Here is a 27,676-nt window from a genome sequence, read left to right as displayed (position 1 = left end):
GCCAGCGCCATGCAGGACGCCAGTCTGCAGAGGATGCTGCATCATCCCTGGAAAAGGAACAAGATGGAGCCAACTGCATGTGCCAGACCAGCTCTCGGGAGACCACTTTAAATCGGCTGAGAGATACTTTGATAGGTCCCTTGGGGTGGAGTAGGGGCATGACCCTTAAGGGGCAGGCTTGGGTAACAAGTGGCCGCCAAACTCCCAGCTAAGTCTGGCTAACCGGGAGGCTTCTGTTACACTGAGCAGAATAGCAAGTTTGGGGACAGAGCTGTCTGTGTCAGGAGGACAGAAGGAAGACTAGGCTCAGTGGCTCTTCTTCACCTTCCTCTACACATACGTTGAACAAATATCAAAAGGACGTCAGTATGAAGAGATGCCGAGCTACAAGACTGCGGGACATGAGGCGCCACCTGACAGTGAGGACCTGCTTACATGGTGCCAGCGGAGGGCGGGAAGGCCGGCGGGCTTCCTGGGTGCAGAGAGCTGAGAATGCCTCCCTGCACCCAGCGGGGAGTTAGGTGCTCCCACAAAACGGATTACCCTGCTGGGGCAAGATCTGTGTGTGGTCACGTCAGTTACCTGTTTTCTAGGAACTCTTAGCTCTGTTCAACGTGGGTTGGCAGAATTTGGAATTACGCAGTAGCCGCTCAGAATACAGTGAAGTCCTTCAAAGGGGCGTAGGATCATAAGCCTGGTCCAGAAAAATTAAATGGGCCACACTTTGGGTTCGGCCACCCATTTTAGATTCTCTGAGCCATCGTGGCATTGTTTGTATTGGGGAAGATGGGGATTTACTACTTTCAGGAGACTTCTGCAATTCATCCCCCTCCATCCAGCTACTCCTGACCTCCTTGTGGGGGAGGGGGAAAGAGAAGGTCCTGGAATTAATCTCCTCATTTCACGATAACAAGCAACTACAAACCTGTACTTCCCACGTTTGGACACCAGGGGGCACCACACACAAACGGTCCAGGCCGCCGTAGCACATTAGCTTTGTGGAAGTGGCTGGCTCTGCTCACTGCCTCTAGGGCTGGGAAAAGCAGCTCCTCAGGCCCTTAAGAGACTGGAAGCAAGGGCTGGGAATTAGCCAAATCCAATCCAAGGACCAAATGAGAGCGAACCCTCACCCTGTGAAGGTCCCCGTGGACCCCTCTTCCAGCAGACAGTGGGCACTTTTGGGGGCAGTGCAGGGGAGAGAGTCCTGCCTGGAATGGAACCCCAGTTGCACCGCATGACTCACAGCAGGGCATTGTCTGCACTGGCTTCCTCATTTGCTGTGAGGGTCAAAGGTCGAACACGTCCAGATGAAGGCTAAGCAGGGGTGCCTGGGTCAGACACTGCTCAGGTCAGACTGAAGGGGAAGGGGTGGGAGGCGAGGAGGCAGCTCTGGGGAAGCTAGCCTGGGGAGGGGCTGCTGGAAGCCAACACAGCCCATACCTAACAGAGGGAGTGAGGGAGGGTCCTTCCGAGATCTCAAGAATTGAGCAGCCAAGAGGAGCCAAGAAGTGTAAAATTCGGTTTAAGTGCAGTCATCCCTCAATATCCGTGGGGAGTTGGTTCCAGGACTCACCTCCTCACCAAACCCACAGATACCAAAAGCCATGGATGCTCAAGTCCCTTATATATAATGGCATAGTATTTGCATATAACTCACGTGCATCCTCCCATACCCTTTTTTTTTTTTTTGAGACTGGGTCTCCCTATGTTGCTCAGGCTGGTCTTGAACTCCTGGGCTCAAACAATTCTGCATCAGCCTCCTGAGTAGCTGTGACTACAGGTGTGAACCACTGCACCTGACTCCTCCAGTACACTTTAAATCATCTCTAGGTTGCAGTCGTGTCACATAACGACATTTCAGTAAATGATGGATCACATATATGACGGTGGTCCCATAAGATTATAATAGAGCATATTTAGAAACCTGATATATGGCATTTGATATTGGTATTGCAGATCAAGCAGGGGAAATGACTGATATTCAGTAGTGGTGGTGGGACATTTGGCTTTCCAGATGAAAATATATAGATAAATAAAAATCTATATACCATCTAGGTTTGTGTAAGTACACTCTATGATGTTCGCACGACAAAATCACCTAATGACTCGATTCTCAGAACGTATCCCCATCGTTAAGTGTGACTGTCCTTATATCTAACACAAGGCCTACAAATTATTTCATTTGTCTGGATTTGACATAGCACTCGGCATGCAACAAATTAGAAGTTTTGCTTTTTAGAACTTTGTGGAATTCTGTTCCCCCTGAATGTTTCCAATCCGAGGTTGGTTGGGTCCATGACTGTGGAACCCATGCATACGGAGGGCTGACTGTACTTTCCAGCTGCAGGGGGGAGGGGTGAGAAAAACGACTAAAAGCCTTGTTCTATTAGGAGCAACCAGTCAAATTAGCCACAGTTCCGAAGGAGTAAATTGAAATACTTCAAGCAAAGCATCTAAGAGGAGCTCAATAATTGCAGAACTAACGTGGGCAGTATTATTCCCATTTTACAGACGAGGAAACTGAGGCTCAAAGAAGGGAGGCAACTTGCTTAAGGTCACACAGAGAATTGGTAATAGAATAAACTGTGACAGCCAATGCTGTGACATTTTTGTTCTGCTCTTTATGCCCGGCCCTTGGCACTGCCACGCACACGGTGGGCGGTGGGAGAGGGGGTGAGTGTGTGGTGAAGTGACGGAGGGGACAGAGGGGATGTGCCGTGAAAGCTGCTGCAGGGCGGCCAGCTGAGAAAGGCTGGGACCGGCTCCTCTCTGATGGGGAGGGACCGATGATTGTGCCACTAATTCCTGCTTGCTGGCACAGACGCCTGAGTGAGGACTCCTTTTTGCTGCTCGCACCATGCCACACAGGGATCCCATTACCCCACTCACCCTGCCCTCAGCAAGACTCACCCATGGGTGGCGTTGCCAGCGTCTGTCGCCCCACAATCTGGGCTGGGCCCAGCCCATCCAGGAAATCGCTGAACTGGCTCTCGGCCCCCAGCCGGGTGGTGGGGAAGATGAACCTGCGGGAGGAGGCAGAGGGGCGCATGAGGGTGTCAGGGCAGCCTGGGGTGGGGGTGTGGCTGGTGGGCTCCAGGGCTCTGCCCTGGGGCCCTGGGCATGCCCCTCTGTGCCTCAGTTTCTCCTCTACACAGCACTGAGTGTGCCACTCAAACAGAACTGTTCATTTCTACACACTAAAGAAAAATAATTTGATGTCACTTGAGAAAAGAGACTAACAACTGTAGCCTAATGATGGTATTTAATCCTCTAGCCCTGGGGATATCTGAGGTGACTCTTACAAGGCAGGGATTGTTAGACACCTGTGTCCTCACCAGGGGATATCAATGCCAAGAACCAGTGACCTGGGCCAGATAGTACAATGCCTGGAACGAGTTCTAAGAACTGAAGTTTGAGTGGACCGTAAGTTTGAAATCCAAGTCAAACATGAGGTGGTTCTCCAGACAGCACCTGAGACCCAAACACCACAATCGCAGGGTTGGGATGAATGGCAGGTGATGGGGGGGGCCAGGAAATAGTAATAAAAACTGACGGTGACCGAAAGCTGGCTGGGTGCCTGCAGTGCTCTAAGTGTTCCATGTGCATTATATCATGCAATCCTGTGTGGTAGGAGCGGTTATCCCATTTCACAGATGAGAAAACAAAGGCTCCCGGATGTCAGAGACTGGCCTCGCCGACAGAACAGAGATGATGCCCAAGTCATAGGGTTACGGTGAAGATTAGGGCAGATGGTGCATGAAAAATTCCAGACAAACAGAAACCACTAATTGGTAGTTATTGCTGCTGCTGTTTTAGCATCAAGGGAGAAGTGCTACTTTTTTATGTCCCCAAGCCTAGCTGTACTGCATGTGGCCGGCAGAGAAAAGACAGATGAGGGAGGGTTGGCCCAGGTCTGCTCAGGGGCTATGAGGGAACAAAGTTCTAAGATCTCCTGGAATAGCCCAAGCTCCTGGCTGGCGGAATAAAAGGCTGTCCAAGAAAGGATCCCCCACTGCACAGTTGGCCTTGCGTCCCCCTTGGCCAGTGACAGGCAGGGAGGGAAGGGCAGGCTGTGTATACTTGCCCGAGAGAGCCTGCGTCTCCTCACTCCCCAGGAACGGGCTTTAAGGCCCACCTACTTTTACTGGCCACAGTCAATAATAGCCTGGTGTCACATTCTTAGGACAATGGGATCTGAGAAGGTTAGATAAAGAAACTTAGACTCTGGAGGTCGCAGAATTGTAGGAGTTGGTGTAGGGAGTGTAGGGATTGTAAGCAAAGGTTACAGAGTCAACGGCCTTCAGTCCAATCCTGACTCCATCATCACTGAATGGCTGTGACCTTGGGTAGGTACTTTGCCCCTCTCCGCTCCCTCAGTTTCTCCACTTGCTAAATGGAGATAATCGTAGGACGTGAATCCCAGTGGTCATTGCCCCTGATCTGATCACAGCCAGTAGATCCCAGCATGAGGATCGCTGATCTGAGGTGACACCCAATTATATATGAATGCTAGCGAGCACTCGCGTTCAAGAGAGCAGGTACAGCAGAGAGAAACACAGTCACTGAACCTAAGCGATGGAGCCCCAGAATCCTGAGCCGGGGAATCACTGGGCCTTGGTGAAGCGCAAGCGAAAGACCTTAAGTCACACAGCTATAGCTTTGTAGATTTAGAAGAGATCGGGGGAATATCTAACTCACTGACTTGCAAATTTTTGACTGCAACCCACGGGTAAGAAAAGGATTTAACATCATGACCCAATATAAATCTATGGGCATCTGTACATAAAAAACTGAAACGGGGTTCACAAGGTAATTTATCCTTACCTCCTGGGATACACCTGAGTTTTCTATTTCTTTTTCCTAATGCTGGTTTTGACCCACTAAACCGATTTTACTTCCTGTCTATGAGTCACCATCCACGGTTTGAAAAACACTGATTTAGTCCAATCTCCTTCCCTAAGCTCCAAGCAGGGCTACTTGTGAGAACTCCACTCAGCTAAGCCACAACAATGGTTTCAGATTTAAAAGGAATTTAGGATCACAGTTTGCTTTCCACACTCTCCTCTGGAGCAGGGCAGTACGTAGGTGGTGGGAGGTAGGAGGCAGGGTCCCTTCTGAAACATACAGAAGGAATGAACTGCTCTGGGTCTCTGGGGTATGCTGATGGGGGTGATAGGAGCGGCTGGGGCCCAGACACTGACTGTCTATGGGAGGGGCACAGAGGGAAGCAGAGACCAGAGGAACCCAGACATCTCAGCTGGAAACCAAACAGGGAGACATTCCTGCCCTGCGCCCTGGCCGTGATAGGGGAGCAGGGAGGGCGGGGGCTGTGGCGTGGGCTGCACGCACGTGCCGTCAGAGCTGTTGCTGTTGGTGCTCCCGTCGGTGGACTCCCGGCTGCCCTGGCGGGTGACCCGATTCCGCATCTCCACGGCGATGCCTGTCTCTGTGCTCCGGCGGATGTTGCTGCGCAGCTTCTTGCTGGCCCCTTCTGTGACCCCTCGCCACAAGCACAAAGAAGGAACAAGGTCAGATCACAGGCGAGGCTTCTCCAAGACCCCTACCAACGTCACACTCTTGGGTGGGGCAGGACGAGCAGGGCTCAGAGATGAGGACGTGGCTGAGCTGTCCTCAGAGCTGGTCTGCAGCCTGACACGTGGCCCTGCTCAAGGCAGTGACACAGAACAGAACAAAGGACGGCTGGAGGCAGAGTGGGGATGGTGGCGCTGGGGGCCTCACCCTCATCCTGGCCAGGCTCCATGACACCCACCTTCCCACCTGAGTTCAGCTCTTGCCCCCAAGCCTAAGTGCTCCTCCTCCCTCTGTCTTCTGGCAAGTTTTTCTTCTCTGGGATTCCCTCTTCCCAGTATCCTCACGGACCCTATCACACCCAAGCCCCACGACTCACCTCTCTGATACCTTCGCAGGCCCCATAAAACCCCCCATGTGAAGCCTGGGCACTCTCAAAGAGACTGGCCTTCTCAATGTGGGGTGAACACGGAGAGGGAAGGGTGCAGAGCTGGAGAGGCCGTCAGGGAAGCAAGACTGAGCGAGGGACTGCTCGGCTGACCCCAGCCGACTTTGGCTTTGAGAGAAAGGTCTGCAGAAGAAGCCCAGCCACTGTGCCATGAGAGCGGAGGCCATCTCCCCTCACATCCCGGCCCCTCCCAGCCTTGCAGGGAACACGGGGCACTTTCTCTCTTCTAGCTGCACATCATCCTGCCTGGGTTTCCATGGCAACCTCCTCAGCATTGCAGTGTGGTCCCTCCAGACACCCTCTCCTCCTGGGGGCGGGGGTTTGGGGGGAAACGGGTTGAGGGTTTGCAGGGACTTCCCCACTGAAGCTTGGCTGCTGGAGGAGCTTGGTGGGGAGGGAAGTGGTGCTCAGATAGGAGCTGTACCAGAGGAGCCATTTGCTGTCACTGGTTAGAGGCCAAGCAGATTAAGAGTGGAGTTGCCTACAGGGATGGGGAGAGGCCAGGGGCGGGCCATGCAGCACAGCCCCTGAAAGCCGTGTGGAGTGGGGAGCTGGTTACCCTAGCGGTTCTCTCTCCCACCACACCCAACGGTGGGTCAGGGAGGGGATGTTCACGACCCCAGCCTGGGAAAAGGAGGGCTCTATTCCTCCTACTTCACCTACTTATCTTCCGGGAAGTCCCCCGTGGGGAAGGGAAGGCCGAGAGGGCCAGGATCACTAGCCGGTGGGATGGTTGGGGGTGAGGAGGAATGTCTTCTCTGAAATTGTCCCAGCTTCTGGGATACTGGAATAGCTACCACATCCAGGAACCAATGAGACCACCAGGATGTCTGTCTGTCACACACACATATACACACAGAGCCACGTTTGCTCATACATATTTCTTTCACACAGACAGGCGTAAGCAGACATACATAAGCATCAAAAATCACATCTATGAATACAGTAATCTAATTTATAAGATCATGTGTAAGTTTATACAACAGTCACCCAGTCACAAATGGCCCTAGCAGGTCTTAGTCACATGGACACATGACATACTCTGTTGCGTACACTCAGGTCAGGCATGTGTGATCTTCACACCACAATGGAGTTGAACCCGTCCACTCAAACACTAGATCGTGCAAACCCACAAATGGTGTGTGACCCACCACGCACACAGAGGCCTGGGTAATAATGGTGGGTGTAGGGCGACTCTGTCCCTGGTTCCTAACTGCCACATCTTGTCTAACACAGAAGAACAGATGGGCTGTGGGGGCTGCAAGTCACCCCCCTCAGATCCCCTCCCCCAACACACACCCTAAGCCAGAGCCTCACCACCTCACGACCCCAACCATCCTCTTTTAGAGCTTCCAGAAGCTTTGAGCCATTTGGGAGCAACTCTGCCTTCTTAGATAAGACTTGTCCAACCTAATGTGGGCCGCTGAGTGTGGGAGTCACAGAATCCTGGAATGCCAGAGAGACTTAGGCTTCCCACTCCCCACCTCTGCAATTTCACAGATGGGGAGCTTGAAGTCTAGACGCCAAGAGAGCTGGGACTAGACCCCAGGCCCACAGACTCCCAGTCTACTGACATGCTACTTCTCATTCCCCTCCCCATCCCCCATGTATCTGAGACGTGATTCAATAGAGATTAAGTTACGTGTCTTCAGGGGGAGGAGAAAGGTCTTGCAATCTCAGAGAAAATCCCTCTGCTGGTTTCACACTGTCCAGGCTCAAACCCTGTTCATCTGGGGAATAACTTTATGTAGCCTGTGTCTCTAGAGAACCAGGCCCAGTTGCTTGCAAGAATTCTGTGGGCCCAGAGACTGAAAGCCTCCAGGAACCATCCCATCTGTCCCATCGCATACAAGGGAGGGGCAGTGAACTCCCCATGGCACCTTCTGGAATGGCCCTGAGCCCTCTCCTCACCCTGACCTGACAGACAGCCTGGAGCGCAGGAGAAAAGAGACGCTGTCCCCGGTACTGAAAAGACAAGCTCCATTTGGGCAGGGACTGAGACGGCCCTGTGTGGACCCAGCCTGTGTCCTGGACCCCAAAGCTCGTACATCACCCTCCTCACTGGTTCCACAACTTACAGAATGTTAGATCTAAAAGGAAGCTGAGAGAGAGCATTTTTAGCTCCATTTTACAGAAGAGAAAACTGAGGCCCAGTGGGAAAGTGATTTTCCCAAGGTCCCAAAGGAAGTTACGGAGCCAGGACTAGCCATCTGAAGTGTCAGGGTGAGTTTTTGTAAGTCCAGTGTAGGGCAACATGAGGAACAATCTGGAAGGAGGCAGGCAGGAGGCAGGGGAGCCAGAGAGAAGGCTGGTGCAATAGTCCAGACTGGATATCATGGGCCCTGAGATAGGGCAGAGGCTCTGAAACAAAGAGGGAAGGGCAGGGCTCTAGCCAATTCAGGGTACAGATAAACAAGGAGAAAGGAGGCCCCTAGGAAGGGCAGACCAGAGGCCAGAAGGCTGGGCCCAGGAGTGGAATTCCTCCCCACTTCCCACAGCCCAGCCCTGCAGGGAACTGAGCCTAGAGGGGGCGCCCTTCTAGGCTCTTTCCCAGAACAGCTTTCAGGGCCAGTGCCCAAGATGAGTCCACCCCATAGATGCCTCTGGCACCACACTCTCCCAGCCAGGAGGGGGCTCCAAGCTGGGACACTGGCATCCTCAAGGCCTGAGAGAAAAAAAAACAGGGAAGAGGAATTATAGATGGAGAGGAGTGTGCTGCAGGGAAGGGGCTGAAGTGTGGAGGCAGAGAACTCACTTCACGTGGGGCTCTGCTGTGTGACCATGGGGGACAGTAACAGCATCAACACTTCACTGAGTCTGCGACGTGCCAGGCACGAGGCTAGTGCCTTTGTATACCCAGTCTCACTTAAGCCCCTGGACGACCCTGCAAGGTGTGTATCATTTTCCTCATTCTACAAAGAAGCAGACTCAGAGGTGAAATAGCTTGCCCCAGTCACCCAGCTAGTAAGTGGCAGGGTGTGGCTCTTGGGAGAGAACTTGAGGTCGTTCTCCAGGAACATGCTTTCTCTCCAGGCTTTGGATGCCTCATCGATAAAATGAGTACACCGGACTAGATGATCTCAAGGGACCCTTCCTGCTCCGACATTCAGCAATTAGATGATTCACAGAGACCTTCAGTTAGAAGAGCGTCTCGGCAGTTCCCCCAGCTCCAGGCACCAGGCTTCAGCCATGCCCTTACAGACCGAGGAGACAAGGACCCAGAATCCCCGTCATCACTCATCTCTTCTCAAGGTGAAAGGTCTTCCTCATGTCTGCCCCAAGCCCTGCCCGCTGGCTGTGAAGTCTCAGCAGATCACCAGAATGTCTCCCGATGACTCAGGCCCCTGCGTTGGCCTTGGGAGACTGCCCCTCCAAATCACCCGGCACGAAGACGGCTTTGGGTCTGAAGCTGAACCAGCTGGAATGCTGGGCTTAGTCCCCTGGAGCCAGACTCCTGGATCCAACACCTCTGTGACTTCCTAATCTTAATCCCCTATCCCTAATCCCACCCATGGCCCTATCCCAGCCCTCCTTGTCCCAGCCCAACTTCAGAATCCCCAAATCCCTGCGTCCCTGACTCCCAAGCACCAGGCATACACTGCACGTTCCCAGAGGCCACACCCACCCTAGGACACTGATGACCTCAAGCCCCTTCCCCATCCAGCCTTGCCCTGTGCCAGAAACCATATCTCAGCCTGACTGCTGGAAAAGACCAGCCCCCATGCTCCTGTTGAGGCCTTTGTAAAAATCTCTTTTAAGGCTTAGAGAAGTCCCCCTCCCCCAGCCCCAACTGGAAGTGTCGATGAGCATTCTCCCCGGTCCCCCGGCGCCCCACCCCCTCACCACCCCACCCAGCTGCCTATTTGAAGGTTTCTGGGGAAGTTGTTACTCTGAACAAAATAAGCAGGAAGAGATTTTAAAACAAAACCAGCTGGTGTCTGGGCTGATGCCACAAAGTGAGGAGGTCTTGGTGGGGAAGGCTGGCTCCTCCGTGATGCGGGGTCCATGTGTGGCTGTGTCACAAGGTGGTCACCCACCCTCTGAGCATAACTGGGACTTCTGTGTCTGAGAAAGTATACCATATTGATCAGGTTGTAGCTGTTAAGGTGTGTGTGAGATACGCCTGTGCCCGTGTGACGTGCTTCTGTGATCTGGGTCCCTGCGCCTGTAATCACACGACCGTGTTTACGTGATCTGCATGACTGGTTTTATCTGTGACCAGGGACAGAGCAAATGACTGTACTGTGCTTTCCTGGGAATATGGGCGGCTTACCTGAGCAACTGAGCACTCTATTTAGGTAGCTGTACAAGCCACCTATCTTCATATCTTTGTGTGTGTCTCACTTGTGACTTTGTGACATATACGTGTGACTATGTAACTACATTTGTGTGGCTACTTGTTATTTAGGAGACTCAGAGATTACAGGTGAGACTGAGTCTTGTGGATGTGTATGTCTGTAAAACTGTGCTGTCACTTAGCACAGTGCCAGGAACAAACGACTGTTTCATAAATGATTCCTGATAATGAGTAAGTCCACGCGTGGAGGTAGCAGAGTATAAAGGTTAAGAGCACGGACTGGAAAGCCCAGCTGCTAGAGTTCGAATCCAGGCTCCACCGCTAGCTCTGCAGTCCGGGGCATCTGACTTCCCTTCTCTGTGCTTTGGTCCCTGCCTCATGGAGCTGCATGAGGATTAAATGAGTCAGTGCACACGCTGGACCTGGCACAGCAGCTGGTCTACAGGAAATGCCACAGTCTAAGTGTTTGTGGTGTGGGAGTGCAGACCCACCAGGACAGTCCCTGGGTACTCTGTCATTGCAAAGTGACCCCCACCCTCGCCCCTCGATGTCCCATGCCCCCTCACCAGGCTGGGGCAGCTGGAGTGTGCTCTTGCTCCACTGAGTCAGGCCCACGATGGCCACCATCTTGGCGCCCAGGCTGCTGCGCCTCTTCTTGGCAGTGGTGGTCCCAGTCCCGCCCCCAGCTTGCTGGGACCCACAGATTTCACCGCTGATGCTGGAGCTCCGCACCACGTTCCTGGAGGCCCCGGATGAGGCTGGACCTGGCTCGCCGTTAAACATGGTCCCCGGGGCAGCAGGACCTCAGGCAACTCTGGAGATGGGTGGGAGACAAAGGGATCTCACGTCAGACCTGGGTGACTCTATCACAGCTCCAACACTTCCTAGCTGTGCGACCTTGGGCAAGTCATTCGACCTCTCTGATGTTGTAGGGTTTAAATGAACAAATACATGCCAAGGGCATTCGTGGAGTCTGGCTCAATAAATGGGACTGTCGTTCTGAGCACATGGCTTCGAATAACCTGGCAGGTGACCTGGTTTGGCCATGAGAACCAAGGCTGTGGAGTCAGATGGCCTGGGCTTGAATTCCAAAGGCCTCTACACACTAGCTGTGTGACCTTGTGACTGAACATCTTAGGGTTTCAGTGAACATCTCAGCAAAACAAGAAATAAAAGCACTTACATCATAGGACTGTCGCAAGAATTAGATTAGAAAGTGCATGTAAAGTACCTAGAACAGTGGCAGGCATAGAGTAAATATTCAATAATTATTAGTGATTGTTATTTTCATAGCAAATAATAAGAACAGGGGGAACAAGACCGGCTGTGGAGGGTGCAGACTCCGGTGGGGTCCTCCTGCACGAAGGGACAGTACAGAAAAGTCCAAAATCACCCTTTACTGCGCTTCTGAGAGGCAGCCACGGTCAGCATTTCAACCTGTTTCTTTCCACTCTCCTTCCTATGTGTTTTTAAAAATAATTAAACTGATACCGCAAATACAATTTTATATCCTGATATTTTTCATTTAACATTATATCATAAGCATTTCCCAATGTCATTAACACTTTGTATAAATGCTTCAGTGCCACCGTAATATTCCATTGCATGGAGGTAGCACAATGGACTTAAATACTTCAAAACAGTTACCTCTGAGATCAGGCCCAAGTTTCTCCCCTCTCTTTCTTTCCTCTCTTTTAAATAATCACTGCAATAAATACCTTTCTACACTGATTTTATCTGCTTATTTCCTTAGGGTTGATTCCTAGAAATGGAGTGACTGGGTCAGAGGGTGTGGATACTGCTGGAAGCTTCCCCAACATCTGTTCCCCCTTCCTGCTTCCTGACAGAGGGCTGGTTTTGTCCAGGTACCACCCCTGCCTTGTTTTAGAGGCAGATCATTATTAGTTTAAGGCAATCTGAGAATGGAATTCACCTTCGCAACTCTTACTTGTGCAAGGATGGGAAGATTTGGATTCTATGCTTACAGAGAGGTGGGGGCTTCCTTCCTATCTCTCCCCCTCTCTCTCCCTCCTTCCTCTCCTCTACCCCCACGAAGACCCCAACCCTAAGAGGAAGCCAGTGTAGCTGAAGGCAGCCCAGCACACAGACAGAAAAGCTCTCAGGCCATTCTTGGTCTACCAGTTATGTGATATAATATATTTTCCATTGCTTCAGCCAGTTTGAATCAGAGTTCTCTATTATACCCAAACGTAGCCTATTTGATACTAAGGGCATAAATGTGTTTTGGATTCTTGGAATATATTACCAAATTCCTTTTGAAAATACAGAGATGTACACTCCCCATGAGCTGCATTTGACAAATATTTAAGCCCCGAAAATTCCCAGGCCAATGCTGAGTGCCAAGAATACAGCAGTGAGCCAGGCTGACTTGGTCCTGCCCTCCCAAAGCCTGCAGTCCAGGAGGGAGAGGGACAGTAAATAACTAATTATACAACTAAATATTTAATGAGGGTTATGGTAAGTGCGAGGGGAAAGGAGGACAGAGGGCTCTGAGAATCACTCTGGGGGAGGGGGGACAGCAGGCATCGATGGCTCTGTTTTGCCTCGACAACTGGGCTGCGAAGGCCACTGCTGCAGGCGGCCTCCTCTGCTCCAGCAGAAGCCAGGAGAGCCAGCCGCCCCAGCCTGGTCTGCACCCCGCAACTTCCTGGCTGTGTCCCGGCCCCCCAGTGCTTTTCCTGGGGCAGCTGCTCATCCCAGGGTTCAGACCTGGTGCCCTGAGGCAGTTCGACTTTTCAAAAGGACATGGAAAGAAAGGGGAGGGAAAATGGAGGTGGGAGAGGATTGGCACCGCTCTGGCGGATGAGGAAGCCAGTCCCCAGACCACTGAGAATGGCCACTCAGTCTCCCGGTCGGCATGGCTCCTGCCCGCCTGGTGAAGTACAGCTGCAGAGGGGATGAGTCAAAGCCTTGTTTTGCCTTCTTTGTGACTGTCTGGAGCATTCTCACTCGCCCCGTGATGTGTGCGGAGCCCCAGATTATATTTCTCCATCCCCCATCAACCTTGTAGCTAATGGAAAGTCCCCCTAGACTTTGGCCTGCAATGATCGCTTCTCTGTAGTTTCCAATTCTGCTGCCAGTTTGTGGTGTTTTTTCTGTTGTTGTTTGTTTGTCTTTGGGGGGGGGGGTATCTGCTTCTGTCTGTTTGGTAGAAGGTAGAAGACTGCTTATCTGAGACTGTGGCTCTGCCACAGGGTAAGTCTTTATCGTATTTCTGTGAGCCGTGTAGTTATCTCCATATTGCAGATGAGAAAGCTGAGTCTCAGAGAAGTAAAGGATTTGCCCATCCTACTCAGCTAAGAAGTGGCAAGGCCTGGACTCGAACCCAAGTCTCCTGTTTCCACACAGAAACACACGCTTAGCAGCCCCTGCCCCTGCGACCTAGAGCTCAACCAAGAATGTGGGTCCATCCCCCAGGCTCGGTTGGGCTCTGCCCTGGGTCCTGGGCTCTTTGAGAAAGCTGCAAGGAAAGTGTCCATTATGAGAACACCCCCTGCCCAGGCTCCCACAGCTGGCCTGAGCATCTAAGTGGCCCCAGAAACCCCAACCAGACCACAGCTGGAGACGCAAGTGCTTCCCACCCGCAGACTCCAGGAAGCTTGAGAGCACCACCCTGGGGGGGTGAGAAGGGAAGGGGGTAAGGGACAAAATTCCTGCCACTGCCAACCCAGGGGCTTGTGTTTCCTTGTGAATAATAAATGGAACTGACAAGCAGATGGTTTGGCATCCAGGACTCTGCACCATCCAGAGCGGTTTTCTCATCTCTAACCACCCAGGGATCACCCAGGGGGCCTGGAGAACTGATAAATGCTTGGGAGGGCCCAGCCTACAGGCCACTCCCCAAGAGGACAGGAAGAGCCAGACCCAAAGTACTGGACCCAAGGTCCTAAGGCCTGAGCCTCTGGTCCAGGAGTCCTAGGTAGCATAGCCTGGGAGGATTAGGAATCAGGACGTGGGATTAGAATGTGAACAGATTCCCTGTGTGAACTTCTCTGGGCCTCAGCTTCCCCATCTGCATGTAAAACAAAGGAGTCAGATTAGGCAATCTCTGACAGGCCTTCTGGCTGGATGATTGAGTCTGTGAGTGCACCTTGCGGTGGAGGGCCTGGAAGTGGGGCTCCAGTTCCTTCTCTGGCAGCCAGTCTAGCGCAGGAAGGACCTGCCAGAGATACAGACAGGGCCGCTGTAATAAGGGATGTCTACTGCATAGCAACCCCTGAGCCATCAGACCACAGGGATGGGACAGGGAGGAGGTAGAGAGGGGGCAGACTTGAGAGGGGCCGGCAGGACACAGAACACAGCATGGCACATTAAATGGTGGTGGTTCTAAGCAATTGCTAAATGAACTACATCCTTTCCGTGAAAGTCACTTCAACAATTCCCCTGCCTCTGAGCCAGACTGTCTCTTTCTCAGCCCAGGTCATGGCACCTCAAGGAAGGAACCCTCCTATGATCTCAATGGCTCACAGAGACTTCACTCTGAAGTGCTCTCTGCTGACTCCCAGCTACTACTACAGCAGCAGAGAAACTCTGCTCTGATTTATCCTCCAGGGAGAAGGGCTGCTGCCCCAACTCCTGTCAAAACTCCATGCCAGAAGATACCGTCCAAGCTCCCCAGGAATAAGCCTTGTGTTTTCTTTTTAATCCTCGATGTTTGGCCTCTACCCTGATGTTTCAGTACCCTATGGGCTCTCCAAACCCTCTCCTGAATCCTGACTACAGCAGGTTTCAGGGTCCTTCCAGACCACCCTGGGCCCCTTGGTTTCCTTGACCATGTGTCTAACCAGATAATGAGCCCTTTTTTGAGAGTCAGAGGCTGCCCAAAAGCCCAGGATGAACCTATCCACCCACCCTTACAACAGGAAAGACCAAGGAATCTATCACAGGGTGATGGACTGTTAGGCTAGAAGGGATTGCAAATAATTGAGGCTCTTACCACCCCTCCCTATTCTCCACCCACAGCAGACATCACTAATCCATCTCTCTTTCCCATTAAGGTCAGACTGAACCTCAGAAGCCCTCTCAACACAGTGTTCTAGCACCAGCTGATGAGAACCAGCTCATGAGCTAAAACTGACTTGTCATCTCTATTCCAGGCTGAGCCTTTCATTTTGCAGAGTAGGAAATCAAGGCCTAGAATGGGGAAGAGACACACCAGGGTCACACAGAAAACTGGGAGCAAAACCAGAGCTCTAGCCAGGCACAATGGCTCATGCCTGTAATCCTAGCACTCTGGGAGGCCGACGTGGGAGGACAGCTTGAGGTCAGGAGTTTGAGACCAGCCTGAACAAGAGTGAGACCCCCGTCTCCACCAAAAATAGAAAAAATTAGCCTGACATGGTGGTGTGCACCTGCAGTCTTAGCTACTCTGGAGGCTGAGGCAGGAGGATGGCTTGAGCCCAGGAGTTTGAGGTTTCAGTGAGCTGTGATTTCACCACTGTACTCCAGCAAGGTGACAGAACAAGACTCTGTCTTAAAAAAAAAAAACAAAAAAAGAAACAAAATAAAAACCTTAAGCACCAAATCAAGTCCCCTAGCTCCCAGGTGGTTCCATATCACCTTTCATGTGCTTCCTCCCCACCTCTCACCTGGAAGAAGAAAACACAAACTCACCAAACTGATGAATCAGAGCTTGGTGTTCCCCATCACAGTGGGCTGTGCTCCTCCCAACAGCTCACCCCTAGGGCATCTGTACAAGGCTTCAGTCAACTTCTGCCAAGACACCAATTTTCAAGAAATGAGGTGAAGACAATCAGGGCAGGCTTTCAGGAGGAGGTGATATGATAAGAGGGTCTGGAAGGGAATGGGGAGTTTAGAGGAGGGGCTAGGAAAGATATCTGCCCTCAAGAGCTTCCAGTAGCTTGTGGAATAAAAAGAGAGACTTTGGAGAGTGACCTTGGGCAAATCAATTTAAACTTTCTGATTCTATTTCCTCCTTTGCAATACTGTCCAAAGTCCTCGGTCCCCTAATCTGCCTTTAGGCACTTTAATGCCAAACTGCTAAAGTCCCACAACTTTAAGATCTTTAACATATGACAGACTCATCCAGGACCAATCCCTCAGGAGCTCTAGACCCCATTCCTCCTCCATCCTCTCCCTGACTAATGGGGTCTGTGTCCCTCCCCAGAAACTCTGTGACATCCCTTGAGGGATCACTTTCACCAGCCATATGACCCTGAGCAAGTCATCCAGCCTCTCTGAACCTCCAGTTCCTCTTCTATAAAACGATTCTAATCCCCACCTGGCCGCGCCTGACTCTTCAGGCTGGACCGGGGATCAGACGAGACAGTGAGGAGGAGGACAGCAGAGTGAACAAAAACACGTGCCTGGAGGCAGGCAGACCTGGAACCTAGATCTGCCGCTCCTTAGCAAACCCACTGAGCCTACCACTCCTCATCCCTAACGTGGGGAGGATAATGTCTGCTTTAGGATTATTAGATAAAATGTTACCAAACAAGGATCGGCACCTGCTAAATGCTCAGTTGGGCAATTATTATTATTACTAATAGCACTGCCTTTGTAAATGGTGAAGGATTGGCCATGTGTTCGCTCTTAGTGGTCTGGAGTCCACACCAGGTGCAACCACTTCAGGGGACGGCCCAGACACTAACAAGGTCATCTCCCACTGCAGCCCTGGGCGCTCCAGGGTAAGTGCAGGATCAGGGTACCCCTACCTCTCAGCTGAGGTGGGAGGTGGCCCATGAACTGTGCCAGCATCTCAGGCTCCTGACCCCTTGCTGGAAGCTGGCTCTGGCATTTGAGACTCCTTCCCCAGTCCCAAGCCAGCACCAGGACTGCCCACCACATCACACGTGCCAATCTGTGCCCTCATCAGAGACCAGTGCCAGATGGTCAGTGAGAGCTGGGGGGGTGACAGGGGTTGGTATGTGGTGGGAAAGGTGGGCTGCACCAAGGAAGCACACACCTGTACACACACACAAGGGGAGACACAGGGCACAGAACTTCAAGAGTGTGATCCCATACCACACAGACCCGCACAGATGACATGCACTTGAAGACACAATCACGTGTACACAGATATGTGCGCACCCCCCACAAAGACACTCATCCACACAAAGGCACACAGAAGCAGCCACAGGGACAGCCACAGGCGTTCACAGACTCTCAGGTGTGCACACATCTGCACACACTCACACACACCCTCCCCTTAACCCCAGCCCAGAGGGCGGGAAGAGCCCCACGGCTTCCGTGGGCAGGGAAGCAGCGTGTTACCCGGAGCGGTGGGCTCCCTTGGCTGAGGCGCACACACCAGCTCCGAGCAGGCCCTTGTGCGAGCTCACACACACACACTCACACCCCAGCCCCCAGTCTCGCCCTCCTGGCCCCCATCCCTGCCAAACCAGACAAAGGAGCTCATCGGTGAGGTTTGTGGTGAGGAGATGAGAGGCTGGCAGGGAGCAGCTGCTGTCACCATGGCTACCAAGCTGACCCACTTCTCCTCCACCCAGCCTGGGCCACCCAGCCCAGGCGAGGCAGTGACAGGCAGCTTTGGGCAGCGTGGGCCCTCTCCCATCACACACAGCAAAGGGGCAGCCCTCTGAGGGTGTGATAAGGGATGAGCTGAGCACCAGAAAGGCCGGGTCCCGTGCAGGGTGTCCATAGACTCCCGACATCCCTTGAGGAGAACAGGGTGCTAAAGGCATGGCCCCTGCAGGAGACCCTGGCTTCCCTCAGCACTGGGGCCTCTGGCCTCAGGGAGCCACCTGGCTACATTTCAAGTCATAGTCTTCGTGGCAGTGCAGGGGGTGGGGTGGCCAGGCCCCAACCTGTGTCCCCCGGACTCTGAGGACTCAGGACACCCAAGCGTGAGGCAGACCCAGGGCCTGGTGAGCCCTGTCCCCTGCTCAGAACAAGCTTCCTGAAGGCAGGGCTCATCCCCCACCCTCCAACTAGGGGCTGCCGGGGGCATGGCCCTGCCTCCTTCCCTGGATAGGGCTGCCAGTGCCTTCGCTCAGCCACCGGGCTCCTGAGGACATGGCTGCGTATTCTCCCTTAGGACCTGGGATTTAGAGGAACAACACAGCTTTTATTTTATTTATTTATTTTTTTGAGACAGAGTCTCACTTTGTTGCCCAGGCTAGAGTGAGTGCCGTGGAGTCAGCCTAGCTCACAGCAACCTCAAACTCCTGGGCTTAAGCGATCCTCCTGCCTCAGCCTCCCAAGTAGCTGGGACTACAGGCATGCGCCACTATGCCCGGCTAATTTTTTCTATATATATTTTAAGTTGGTCAGATAATTTCTTTCTATTTTTTTTTTTTTTTTAGTAGAGACGGGGTCTCGCTCAGGCTGGTCTCAAACTCCTGACTTCGAGCGATCCACCCGCCTCGGCCTCCCAGAGGGGTAGGATTACAGGCGTGAGCCACTGCCCCTGGCCCAACACAGCCTTTAGAAAGCTCCATCTTGGGAGAAGACAGCCCACAAGAAAGCAGAATAACTCACGCACACTTGGCACCCTGCCATAGCTTCCCATTTCCTTCAGGACAAAGGAGAAGCCCCTCACCAAGGCCCATGAGCCCATGTGACCTGGCCCAGTCATCTTCTCCCATCTCCCAGCGTGTGCCATGCCTCTTGCCCCTGCTCTGTATTCTAGCCACACTTGCTTTTTTTCATTCCTCAAAAGTGCCACTTTGTCTCCTGTCTGCCTCGAATGCTCTCCTCCAGCCCATTCCCATCTCCACGACTGGAGGACCCCATATTTTCCTGTCCTTCTGCCTTTGAACCTGGCCAATCCCTACTCTTGGCTCAATCCCAGTTTGAAGATCATTTCCTAGGAGAGTCTTTCCAGATGAGGTTAGTTACTCCCCTGCACTCCACACTGTCCCCGCCTGTTATGGGTTGAATTGTGTCCCCTCCTCCCCCAAGTCGAGGTCCTAACCTCCAGTACCTCAGAATGTGGCCCTGTTTGGAAATAGGATTGTTGCAGATGTGATTAGTGAAGCTGAGGTCATGTCGCAGTAGGTGCGTCCCTAATCCAATATGACTGGTGTCTTTAGAGGAAGTTGGCCATGTGAAAACAGAGACACAGGGAGAATGCCATGTGACAATGGAAGCAGAGATTGGAGTGATGCATCAACAAGCCGAGGAATGCCAAGGATTGCCACCTGTCACTGAAAGCTAGGGGAGAGGCATCAAACAGATTCTCCCTCACAACACTCAGAGGGAGCCAACCCTGCCAACACCTGATCTCAGACTTGTAGCCTCCAGAACTGCAAGAGTATAAATTTCTGTTGTTTTAAGCCACTCGGTTTGTGGTATAATACTTCGTTCAAGCAGCCCTATGAAATGAATACGCTGCTGTTCTTAACTTGCTCAGAGCCTGTCTCCCACATCCCGCCCCCTGGCTGTGAGCTGCTTAAAAATAGGAACCTTGTTATTTTCACCCTGAATCTTTAGTGCCTGGCGCAGGTCGGCCATATAGTAGGGCTCTGTAAATATTTACAGAATGAATGGATGGCAATCTAATACATTAAACAGCAGTATTTATGCTGGATACTAGACTTGTGAGCCATTTTTATTTTCTTCATGTGAGATATTGTGTTTCCTAAAATTACTACTTTAGAAACTGTATTAATGTTATTACAAAGAAAAAAACCAGAACTACATATTTTTATTTTCAAAATATACATTAAAGTAATAGGCCTTTCCACCAATGTTCGTTTTCTGAAGAGGGAAAAAGTTCTGCTATATGCTTGATAACTGCTTTTTTTAATTGATTAATTCATTGCTCCTCATGCCACTAGAACACTTTCCAGAGTCAGATTTACAGAGCTTAAGCTCTGGGGCCTTGTGGGGTATAGAGTCTGGGTTGGAAGGGTCCAGCTAGGGTACACGGCCTTCTCAGCCATCTCCACCATTCACCATAGCTTGTGGGAGCTGGCCAGATATGGCATCTGTCTGTCACCTGACACGGGCTGCTAAAGTTGGCACTTGAGAACACCACCATTCCTGGCCAAAGCCCCCCCCAAAACAGAAGCAAGGTCCTGCCTTCAGTGACCACACTGTCCAGTGCTTCCCAAACTTAAGTGTGCACACAAACCACCTGGGGATCTTGTTGAAATGCACACTCTGACTCCACAGGTCACAGGTGGAACCTGACATTCTGCATGTCTAACAAGGTCCCAGGTGATGCCCAGGCTGGTGGTCCATGGACCACCCAAGGTACTGAGAGATAAAGGTAAAATTAATACTCTGGCTGTTCAGCAGAAGGAGTGAACCCTTCAGGATGGGGGAGACCAGAGAAGGCATCACAAGGAAATGCATTACAGAGCACCTCAAAAGACAGGTGGGGTTTGGAGTGACAGAGGTGGCCCTGAAGGAAAGAGGTGGAAACTGCTGGGAAGGCCCGGGGAGAGTATGTCTGTTCAGAGGCTGGTGACTAGAGCAGTGCGGCTGGAGCAGGACGTACGTGTAACTGTGGGGAGAAGGCTGGAAAGGTAGGCTGGGAGCAGCCAATGAAGGGCTCTGAAGGTGGGGATGAGAAGCTTGGCATTCATCCTGCAGGAGTGAAACCGACATGATTTAGATGTAATGTTTTACTGAGATCAATCTGACACAGAGTACAGAATCAAACGAAAGTCTGACAGTAGGCAGAGCAGCCAGGAGGCTGCTACATCCATGCAGGTAAGAAGGGCTGTGTTGCTTCAGACAGTGCGGTGTGAAGAGGAAAGGGGTAGCCAGGAGTCATGCGTGGGGCTAGGGGATTGCCTTGAGTTAGTGAAGGGACAAAGTAGGGGAGAGGAAAAAATGAAATCCAAGGTCATCTAAGGAAGAATGGGGGCTGAGAGGTGCCATCAACAGAGCTTGAGGTCTGAGAGGGAAATGCTGGCTTAAGGAAAAGATGAATACCATTTTGGTTAGGATGAATCTGAGATAATATGGCATCTCCCACATGGAGGTGTTGGGCAGGTAAGCAGATCCACTAGAGCTCAGGGGAGCAACACGAGTGGGAAGGACTTGGGTGTGCTCTCCAGAGAGAAAAGTAGGGTGCGGAAAGGAAGGAGAGTGCCCAGAGGAGAGCACAGAGTGAGGAATGGTTGAGAGGTAATATCCCCAACAGTTAGAAGTAGGAGGAAAATGAAATCCACTGAGGGAGGGAGGCTCAGTGGTTAAAAGTAGGAGGGGAACTCAGAGAAGATGCCATGAGTACATAGATGACCAACCTGGAGGCCCTACAACACCCTGGTATGGAGACCAAGGAGAGGCCCGCCCAGCCCAGGATGCAGAAAGGAGGCGAGGAGAGCACCCTGACTCCTCCCTAGCAGGCAGAGGAAGCTCAGGCCAGAGAAAGAACCAGCTTGAATGGAAAGCAGAATTTAGAATGGAAGAGAAGGGGGCTGCATCCCCTGGGAGGGTCTGGGCTGCAGCAGGATCCCAAGGGCCCCAGGGCTCCCAAGTGCTTATTCCAGCTCAGCCCTAGCACAGGAAGGGCAATTGCCACACACGCAAACACACGCACACTTGCATATCCACATGGCTACAGAACCCCCAGGGCAGAGCAGAGGTGGTCAGGGAAGAGGTCTTTGGGTCAAAGCCTTATTGCGAATGAGCATATAATTTATCATCCAACAGGGGCCCTTTGGAGAGTGAGCAGGACACTACTAACGATCACACCACAGGTGAAAATTAGGACTGTACCCGGCAAACCCAGCCATATGGTCACCCCAGCTCTGGGGGATACCAGATCCCAATAAGATACCCATTTGGTTCCTCTGCTTCCACATCCTAGATGGGGTGGGGGACTGATAGACGGCGGTAGGGACAGGCAAGCTTGTCCTGAGAGCAGGGGCCCAGCTAAGGGTGTTGGTGGTCCCGGCAATCTCTCCCCCTCCCAGGCCCACCCTCTCCCGAGCACCACGCCCTAAGCAGCACCACGGACAGCGGCCGCGGCTCGCTCCCTGCCCGCCGCTCCCCTCCCCGCCCCTCCCCTCCCCTCCCCTCGCCCGCGCCGCCGGCGAGGCCGGATCAATATTTCATGTGGGGAAGGGGCTCCGGTTACCAGCCCCGCGCCAAGCCGGAAGGCGCCGCCCTGGGGACCCTCCTCAGGAACCCAGCACAGCCTCGGCCCCAGCCCAGACAGACACCGCCCCTCGGACGCGCACTGCGTTCCCTGCACCCCCCTCCACTCGCGACCCTATCGGGGCACAAAGACCTGCATGCACGCCACACGCCTTCACTCGGCCACTCGGACACGCCACCGAGCCAGACACAGCTGTACAAAGACGATGACGTACACAAAACAACAGGCACACACCACACCCGGTATGCAAGCCACCTAGACAGGCACTCAAACACAGCACACACGCACACGCACATAAAAACATACACCATATACACCACAGACACACATAGCACGGAGATGCCGGCACCACGGACTCACGTGCACATCACACACAGACACGAGACGCCCTGCCACACACAAACTCACATGCTGCACAAAAACTCCCTCACAGAGAACCTCAGACATATCACATGAAGATATATTCACCACGGACAAACATACACATCACACACTGTGCACACACAAACAGTATGTTCTCGTAGATCCTCAGACATATCTGGGAACTACAGAGCTTCATTCACCAGGGATGCATACATACATCACAACATACACACAAACTTAAATTCTCTCTCTTATACACACACACCCCTTCACAGAGACCCTCAAACATTCATGATGGATACACAAGCACATGCCCCATACTCTACCAGGCCTCCCACCCTCCTGGTGCCCAGGCTGCCTCCACTGTGAACTTGGGACCGGGGAGGGAGCAGACAGGACTTACCTCCCTCCCATCTGCCTTCTCTGCTTTGGCCCTGGTCTTGGGCCCTGTGGATAAATCCACTGTGTCCTCAGACGTGTCTTGGGGATCTGCTGCGAGTCCCCAGGGACAGGCAGTGAGCAAAAAGGGCTGGGTAAAGTGTGGAGCAGGGGAAACGGAACCTTTGAGAGTCCAAAGCCTCCTGCTTCGCTGTCCCTGGGCCCTAAGCTCTGAGACATGAAGCTCCAGGGACAGCCTCACCCTCACCTGCGGCTCCCAAGGCCTTGCTGCTCCCTGGGACTCCAGGCCTCTAGGAAGCCGTGAGACCTGTGTTGTACATGGGAACCAGGAGAACTGTGGAGGCTGCAGTTCCTGCTTCTCCCAGGAGGTCTCAGGTCCTGGCTTCAGAGATTGGGGGGCATCTTACCCCTATCTAGACACCCCCTCTTAAATCAGCCCTTCTCAAGCAGGTTGAGAGGACAGTGGTGCAAATTCTGCCTGCAAGACAATCATGGCAGGATTCTTCAAAAGAAACCCAAGCCAAGGCCCAAGGTGAGCAAAGGGGAGCAGGCTGGCACAGCCGGGAGAAATGCCCAAATTTGTCAGGTAGGTGGAAGGACCTTCAAAACTATCTAGGCCAACCGTGCATATCTCTGACATCCCAGTATGACTTTCCAATTTTGCATTATCCAAATAATACCGTGTGCCGCCTCAACAATTTCTGCCAAATCTATATACTCCTGTATTGCTACTCATCATTTTCTTTAAATTGACACTTTTAAGTTAAATGCAACTATTTTAAGTAAAAACTTTGTGTTGCCACTGTAAACGGAAAGCCAGTATCACTTTTAATAAATAGAAAATGACAATAGATACAGTAAAAACAAAGCTATATTATTAAATTTTAGCTACATGGAGTTACCAACCAATATTCCGTGCCAAGTCTGAGATCTTCCCATTAGAAAAAGGGGGCAGCCAAGTGTTGGAAAACTGTTAAAGACACACTAGCAACCTCACTGATACTTTCTCCCTGGGACAATCTTGGATTTCATAGAGTTGAAAGGGAACCCACTTTCTCACTACATGCACTAGTGCTATGCAATGCAGGTCTATGAGTCACTGAAAATCATCTTGGGTCCCAATCCATGTGCTGCGAAGCTCTAGGCTTGTCCACCTCTTGCAGAAGCTTGGGCACAGTTTCCAGCTAACACCTTATTGCCACAATCCAATCTGGTAATAACAATCCTTTAGAAATTGCTCAGTCCTTTCCTATTTACAAATTGTCACCACAGCCACCATCAAACATGAACCTAACAGCAGGAATTATCATGTCCATTTTTGAATGAGAAAAGTGAGCTTCAGAAAGCTTAAGAGACTTGTCTATAGTCACACAGCTACACAGGGTAGATCCACAAGTAGCAGACTTGACTCCCACCCAGATGCCTTTTCTACTGTACCTGCAGCCATCTGTCCCACAGTTGGGAGCCCTTGCTCTAGGCTGGCCCTGTGCTGGGCAGAAGGAAAAGAGGGAAGATGATAAACTATTATCTGCCTGTAAGGCCCCCAAAATCCCAAAGGGCAAACAGGCAAATACGTAGTTGAGATTAAGAGAGGTTAAAAGCTTTAACTCTGGAGTGACGCTGCTGTGTGTCCCTAGCTTATAAATGCCACCTCTCTGAACCTTGGATTCCCTATCTCTAAAATAGGGACAGTACCCATCTTATAGGGTGTGAGGATAACATATGAGCATAGTGAGTGTATGGCACACAGTAAATGCTAAAAAATATGCGTATTACCAGGGAAGTACAAAGGACAGAATCAATATAAAGAATAACTGACTTGGCAGGGTGGGTAGGCATGGTATGGTTCTTCACTGAGGAAAGGGAATGAGTTACATCTTACAGGATGAATATGATTTTGGTAGGAAAAACTGTTGCGCTCATGTCTTCTTCTTCTCTCTCCCTTCTCCAAAGAAAGGTGAGAAAAGTCAGGGCCTCATCTCCCTCTCTCTCTTCTCAGGCCTCCCAATGACATTTGACAGGTTCTTCAGAGCCTGCTGTGGGGACTGCTGCCCTAGGAAAACACTCCCCTTTAAGTCACAATTCCAGGTCCCTATTGTCTAGGTGCTGTCCAGATGGAAGGTTGGGGCTCAGGCCCAACTGGCTGCACCGACCTTGGCACTCTAAGAATTCCAGCGGCTGTCATCTGAAGTACTTGCCCAGCTAAAAAAGACCCCCTTTCTCTGAGGTGGGCACTGATAGCCATGTTCACATGTCTGACTTTGTGATCCTTCCCAGTAGGCTGTGGCTGATTGGACCAGGGCAAGCACCTAACCCACTCAGAGCCAATCAGATTCTCTCCTGGGAGTTTGGGATTGGATCTGCTATGCCCTGAGTTCTATCTCTGAATGTGGCTGACACTGAGGGACACGATATAGGAAGTATAGGTAGCTTGGTGCCTGAAAAAGCAGAGAAACCCAGCCTGCGGAGACAGAAAGGCAAAGATGGCCAGTGGAGCACAGAAAACGGCTGCTTCAAGTTAGCCTTCCCGGCGCTAATGCTTTTCCTTCCCCTCAGTTCCCAGAAATCCCTTGTGTCCTCGTAATAAACCCTTCTTTATTACTGAAGCCGGTTTGAGTGGGTTTCTGTATATAAGCAAAGACCTAATTAAGATAAGAGAGAAGCCGGGAGCCGGAGGTACAAAGATGAACAATCCTGAAAAAAATAATCACTGAGCCTGCGTTGGAGGAGCCCAGTTTAGTGGGAGACAGCACGTAAACGACGTAGACTCCGTACAGATGTGGCCAAGGGAGGGTGGGCTCACTCTGTCCAGGGAGGGGCGGGAGGGTTACAGGCTTCACAGCGAAGGTAGCAGCTGAGCCGACTTTGAAGAATTAAGGACGTTCTCCATGGAGACAAAGGAGGGGTGGAGAGGCAGTACAGGCAAGGGAACAGCAAGTGCAGATGCCCAGGGACACAAAACAGCCTGGCATGTTGGAGGGACTGCCGGGAGTTCAAAGAGCGATGGGGAGGCAGAGGAGATGAGGTTGGACAGGCAGTTGGACGCAGGTCATAAAGGGCTTTGAATATCATGATAAGAAGCGGAGGCCTTTTCCTGTCAGCAATGGGGAGCTATTGAAGTATTTTAAGTAGCAGGAGAGGACAGGGTCAGTTCTACATTTTAGAAAGATTGTTCCGGGGCTGTATGCAGGCCTGGAGGCAGAGAGGCTGGTTAGGGTGCTGCAGCAATGATTCATCTGTTCCTTTCACTCACGGAACAACTCCCTGTGCACCTACTATGTGCCAGGCCTAGGCAGAATAGGATTCCTGACCCGACAGAGTTCATGGTCTAGCGAGAAAGAGCGATGACGGAAATGCAATTCAAGTGTGCTGAGTGTCATGAAGAAATATGAGGTCCTGAGGAGGGGGGAGGAGTTTGTTTTCTGGGTTTTAGGCTTCCCTGCGGAAATGACGTTCAAGCTGGTATCTATGTGGAGGATAAGTAGGAGGTAGCAGGGCCCCAAGAGGGGGCGTGCATTCCAGGATTGGGGACAACACATGTGAAGTCCTGCAGCTGAGGGAGAGGGAGAATGGTAGAAGACGATAGGAAAAGGTAGGCAAGAACCAGATCACACGGGGCCCTGGACGCTTCGTCAGCGAGTCTGGCTTTTATTCCAAGAAGTCTTGGAAGGGTCTTAAGCAGGGAAATGACACAATCAAACATTTATCTAAAGAAGATCACTCTGGCTACAGTGTGAAAAATAAAACAGAAATGTCAGGAGACCAGCTAGGAGGCTGTCACAGCAGCCCAGGTCAGAGCCGCCGGTGGCCTGGAGCAGGGCAGTGGGGCAGCAAAAGAGCCCAGGGACTGGAGTCAGGGATTCAGGAGAGCTAACGGGACTTGCTGAGGATTGGCTGTGGGATGTGGGGGTGAGGAAGAGGGAGGTGTCCAGGAGAACTTCCAGCTTTCCAGCTTGAGCAAGTGGGTGGATGATGGCACCAGAGATAAGCTGGGGGCCCTGGAGGCAGAGCAGGTGCGGGTGGGGAGCAGGGGACCTGGGTTTGGACCTGAGGCTGATTGTCTGTGACACATCTAAAAGTGGTCCAGAAAGCGTCAGCTCTGAAGGTCTTGAGCTCAGCAGAGATAAAGTCAAGAGAGTAAAGGAGATTACCTGGGGGGAGGGGGAGAAGGGAGGATATGCAGGGAGAAGCGGTGTCGGGCAGCTCTGAGGAGCCATAGCAACAGGGACCTGGGGGCAGAGTGACCAGGGGCTCTGAGCTTGGAAAATCAGACCATGAAATCCAAAGGTTACCTTCTCTTGGCTCTGGAGGCACATGGCTTTGGCTCTCCTTCTCCTGGTCAAGCTCCACACCCTTCCCACTGCCCCTTCCTTTCCCTCGGCAAACTCCAGCTTATCCTTCAGACCCAGTTCAGGTGGCTGCTCCTCCTAGATGGTGACATCTCTGGTACAGGCCTGTGCTCTGCTGTTGGACAACCCAGCTTTGAATTCCCCGCTCTGCCACTTGATAGCTGTGTGACTTTGGAAATAACTTAACCTCAGTTTCTTCATCTATACAATGGAGATAATAATAGTACCTACCT

At 51.9% G+C, this 27,676-nt stretch overlaps 1 protein-coding gene across 7 annotated transcripts in view; it reads right to left on the bottom strand.

Annotated features, from left to right (window-relative positions):
- The window catches only part of RIMS3 (regulating synaptic membrane exocytosis 3), an 85,742-nt gene that overhangs the window by 35,739 nt on the left and 22,327 nt on the right, over positions 1-27,676 (bottom strand). For 6 of the 7 annotated variants that reach the window (XM_045548123.1, XM_045548120.1, XM_045548121.1 and 3 more), the window contains 4 exons: positions 15,909-16,007; positions 10,841-11,088; positions 5,350-5,500; positions 2,911-3,023 (listed from right to left, as the gene is read on the bottom strand). In XM_045548123.1, coding sequence (XP_045404079.1) covers positions 2,911-3,023; positions 5,350-5,500; positions 10,841-11,057 — 481 coding nt within the window. In that variant the 5' untranslated portion in view covers positions 11,058-11,088; positions 15,909-16,007. The remainder of the gene's footprint in view (positions 1-2,910; positions 3,024-5,349; positions 5,501-10,840; positions 11,089-15,908; positions 16,008-27,676) is intronic. The other variant, XM_045548124.1, reaches the window with a different exon arrangement.

The sequence above is a fragment of the Lemur catta genome, chromosome 3 (assembly GCF_020740605.2).
Source record: "Lemur catta isolate mLemCat1 chromosome 3, mLemCat1.pri, whole genome shotgun sequence".
Classification (NCBI taxonomy): domain Eukaryota; kingdom Metazoa; phylum Chordata; class Mammalia; order Primates; family Lemuridae; genus Lemur; species Lemur catta.
Note: the sequence above shows the minus strand (reverse complement) of the source record. Positions and strands in the feature narration are given on the sequence as shown.